The sequence below is a fragment of the Gloeophyllum trabeum genome, assembly GCF_000344685.1.
Source record: "Gloeophyllum trabeum ATCC 11539 unplaced genomic scaffold GLOTRscaffold_00107, whole genome shotgun sequence".
Classification (NCBI taxonomy): Eukaryota; Fungi; Basidiomycota; class Agaricomycetes; order Gloeophyllales; family Gloeophyllaceae; genus Gloeophyllum; species Gloeophyllum trabeum.
Window position 1 is genome coordinate 852 of NW_006920516.1, and position 4556 is coordinate 5407.

A 4556-nucleotide genomic window follows, 5' to 3' on the forward strand; every position below is an offset into this window, starting at 1 on the left:
CTGTACAACTGCCCTTGGTCAGAGATAGCGGGTGGATGAAGGTATCATTTTACATCTTCCGCGCTACCAAGCAGGATTGAAGCTGCCTTTCTAGCTTCGTAGAGACATCTACGCTCAATCTGTACGACGTCCCGCTAGACGCTCTTACCAGGACCGAACCAGTCGACACGTCATGTCGGCGAGCTAGCAGTGGAAGTCGCATAGCAGCAGAATGGGCAGTACTTAGCCGTAATATATTGTCGCGCAAGAAGATAGCTCCTTTGTGCAATGACCAAGAAACAAGACAGCGACGGCGAGTACAGAATCACGAAGGAGAGCGATCTATTTATCTCCGGAAATTAGTAGTCGACCACCTGGACCTCGATTGCGTACCCGAAGCTAGACGGGAGGCATTAATCTAGCTCATCAGTTGCGTCAGGATCTGGACAGACGCTTTAGCCCTGGACGTGTGCGTTAAACTCCTCTAAAAGCACATTCCAGGACGGAAGATGAAAGAAAACTGGCAAATCGGACCAGACCCTCTTCTTCGTTCGGTCGACGCGTTGTCGCAACGCAGCTTGGCAGTCACTACATAGGTCTCCTACATCGCGCAACCACTCCCCCGTCGGCACAGACAGGTAGTCGTGCCAGGCCTTACTTCCATCAAACAGAAGTCGAGGCAGGGAATTTCCAGTAAACCAGGCAAGCCGTGCCTGCTGGCAAGACGTCCAAGAGTAGGAAGGACATTCTTCAGATATTGTCTCGTAAACTAGTCTTCGCCACCTATCCATAATCCTTTGACGATCAAAGGCACACCGGGTGATGTCGGCTGGATCCTCACTGATAGGAGACGGGAGGCTGGCGTTGTCGTTTATCTCGCAATGGATGTAGAAGGCGCTCGGTAGGAGCGCGCGAAGATCGCACTCTCGTACAATCTTGAATATATAGCTTCCAGTTTCACGGCGCGACTCTGTATGCTCTAGCTTCCATCCCTCCAGCTCCGTAGGCCAGATCGACGTTAGGTGCCTTACAGCACGACGCCTGAGGGCGGGCACATCATACTTGATACTGAGTCTGACCACAGCAGACAGGAATGCTGGGTAGGAAACGCGTTCTGTTTCCCAGTCCCGCACGCCCTGTCTGCCGTCATCATGTGAAGGTTCAGGATCTTGCTTGAGTCGGGGGCGCCATGAAGTTATAGCCTCATCTTAGTAACTAGAGAAAAATATTCACTGCCTGTGGAGGAAGGATATTCAGGACTATCACTCACTTCGGGAGACACAGCGTGTTCAGGAACATCTCCATGTCCGACGCGGAGTCCTGCACTTCGACGTACGGATGCCCATCGATCTTCTCCACCTCGTCCGACTGGGGCATCGCGAGCATATCTCTGAATATCGAGGACTGTCGCGATAGCAGGTCGCTGTAAACGCGAAAGACCTTGTCCTCCGCCTTGATGACAATCATAGACCAAAGGCGCTGGCTTGGCCTGTACTCATTCTGCGCCCCCGCATCACGTTCTTCGTCTTGTTTCTGTTCCATGGACATCGATGAAGAGTACGAGAGGGTGCGGGTGAGAGAGGTCTGTCGCGAGGCCATCCCAGTACAACTGTCAAAGTGGTGTCACTCCCAGGGCACGCGGAAGCAACGAGGTGTTGAACCTCGTACCACGGGATTCGGGAAGGATACCTAGTCGCCGATAATTATAGCTGTGTGGTAACAGAAGTGGTGAATTGACTGGCAAATCAAAGTATCATTCTTGCCCAAAAGGGCCGCCGTGGTAGTCGAATGGTGTTGACATGAGTCCTCTTCCTTTTATTCCGCCGATATTATATTAACTTCGACATTCAACTTTCATCCACACCATCGGAACTGCTCACGGGCGTGCGACGGCTATGGCCCTACAATGCATCGATCATACCATCTGGCGCCCGCTTCCTCATCGGATGGTCGTTTGTCCCCGCTGCCCAGTCAGATCCCCGACCCAAGCACGTTTGCTTTCTGTCGCCGCGCTTCCATCTCGGTCTTGATAGTGAATCATGGTCATCGCCCTCTTCATCAACGTCGCTACTGCGGACTCATCCGTCCCGTCCGCGTCATCGCATCGTCGAACTTGCCTTCGTCCGCGTCCGGCAGATCGTTCTCCGGTTCCTGCAGAAGAATATCCCAGGATGGAAGGTTGAAATGCGGGGGCAGCGCCGCCCACGTCGCGCGGCGCGCCTCCCCAACGAATGTCTCCATACTGCCGCGGCAGCTCTGACAAAGCCCTGCGTGCCCTCGAGTCACAACCCGACCGGCTCCTGCAGGTGCAGGAAGTCGAGCCACTGATTGCTGCCATCGATCTGCAGAGGCTTGTAGTGGCGAAGTCAATCGAACTTTGCCAGCCCGCACTCTAAGCAGAGGGAACAGGAGCCCGTGATCCTCTCGTTGAGGCTATCTCGAGGCCTACCCAGTATCACAAGTCCCTTATCTTCTGCCGGCCGATGTAGCACTGGATCAGGTCGTCCGATTAGTCGCTGATGGCAGGAGGCATATCGAGCTTGTCGTCAATGTCGCAGTGGGATTAGAGGGTGGACGACTGGAACATGCGGAGGTCGTACTCGGGGGCGATTCTGAATATTCCTTTCCCGACAGCTTGCCCAAAATAGTACTCGTGTCATAGTCATACTTCTCCAGCTTGTGCTCTCCTGAAAGCACCACACTTGAGGACAGGGACGTCGTATTCGATGCCAAGTCTGACGAGGGCGATACTAAAGCCTCAGTTAAATGGGCGGGCGCTCGTTGTAACTTGCTCGTAGTCGCTACCACCGAGAATCAGGTCTAACACAAACCAAATGTAGGATAAGCTGAGTTAGACGGCTTACGTTCAAAAGAGTAATGCTTTGCGAAAGTACTGCATATCGCGTGCCGAATGATACACTTCCATGCATGTGCATCCGCCCATGAGGTCCTTGTTGTCCGACAAGGGGATATAGAATGACTAGGGGATAGAGAACATGTCTTTGAAGCCGGAGGACTGCTGAGCCAGCAGACCGGAGTAGACGCAGAAGGACGTATTCTCTGCCTTCAGAATCACCGTCCCATGGTTATACCAGAGGCTCTCCCGGCGCTTCGTAGTACTATTAGTATCCATGCGTCCAGATGTACGGGTATCTAGAGAGAGCTGGGGGGCGATCCTGCCCACTTAGGAACGAACGAGAGAAACAAGGCGTGGCAGAAAGATGAAGCAAGTACGACCAGTGACTCGTAATGTCAGGACCTGATGAGCGCCGAAGAGAGATAATTACAGGTGGCGTTTCGTGCTGGCCTAAAATGGGACACTCAGTATCGAGAGATGGAACTCGGAATCTGCGCGAAGTTCGCACTCTTCACGCTTTTTCGCGGCTTGAATTCGTAGCTGTGTAATTGCTCCGTTGTGGCTTCCGTCCTTCCAGTCGCGTAGAGTAGACCGACGTTAGGTGCTTTGGTGCGCAGCGTATAAGAACAGGCACGTCAAACTTGATACCCAGTCTGATCCTAGCAGACAGGGATGTTGCGTAGGAAGGCACGTTTTGTTTCCGGATCCCGCCGCCGCTGCCTGCTGCCATCATATTCCGGCGCCATGAAGCTGCATCCTCGTCGTAGTAACTGGGGGGTGCCTTTGAAGGACGCATCCTCATGATTCTAGCAATCACTTATCAGGACAGCAGGCTCAGGCATGTCGCTACCGAGCAGGGACGGGATAACAAAAGGCATGCCATGTAAAACCCATAAAGCGCGCGTGAGTGTGCGCGACATTTCGAGAGGAACGGTGACCGTGACCTGAGTAACGCTCACGATCATACAAAGTCCTAACCCCTTGCTCGCGCTTCTGCTGATGCATGTAGTTGAAGAGTATCACGGTCCGCTCATCCTCCCCTTTATTCTGGCACTTTTTCGCATGATGGCTGAAAGAAACTAGATGTCCTTGTTGCACAAAGAGGTTTCTTCGGCACCACACGTCGTGGCCTCATTACTGGCATCTAAATTTGGAGATGAAAGGGGCCTTGTGGAAGAAAGATGGCTACGACAACGATAATCTCTATGACACAGATCTGCGAGCTGTCGCGCTAGAACAACGAGACTATTGAGCAATAACTCATATCTTTGACAGCCCCTTCCCGCTTTCGCCTTATGAAGGCCGTTCGTCGAGAACTGTCAAAAATGCTGCCCGGGCAAGAGGATGGTCGATAAGTCATATCATGAAACAATCAATAAATTTGACAATTCAGTGAAAAACTAGAAGTTCGAGGCTCCTAGAACACTTCGAGGTACGCTGACAATCCACTGTCGGAGCGCTTGGCGAGATTTACCGAACGGCGCTAGTAGTGGCACATCTGTGCGGAAGCAACCCCATTACGCGTCCCTCGCCCTCCACCCACCCTCGCTTAGTGTCACTGCCCAAATAAAGAAGAAAGAACAATGGCCCCCGCTGACCAACGCCACAAAATCAGGACCAACAACCCCATTTCGACATATATCACGTGCGCCGACGCGTCCTGTTTAAATTCAGAATCGACCAGCCACAGCGAGTTCGACTTCAACCACACTCCCATCCG

At 52.7% G+C, this 4556-nt stretch overlaps 1 protein-coding gene across 1 annotated transcript; it reads right to left on the bottom strand.

Annotated features, from left to right (window-relative positions):
* Nucleotides 1–434: 434 nt before the first annotated feature.
* On the bottom strand, nucleotides 435–1446 carry GLOTRDRAFT_51192 (uncharacterized protein; the record flags this gene model as incomplete). The annotated part of the gene is made up of 2 exons (XM_007873337.1): nucleotides 435–1119; nucleotides 1262–1446. 2 exons carry the CDS (start codon nucleotides 1444–1446, stop codon nucleotides 435–437), a joined length of 870 nt encoding a protein of 289 aa, XP_007871528.1.
* Nucleotides 1447–4556: the final 3110 nt, after the last annotated feature.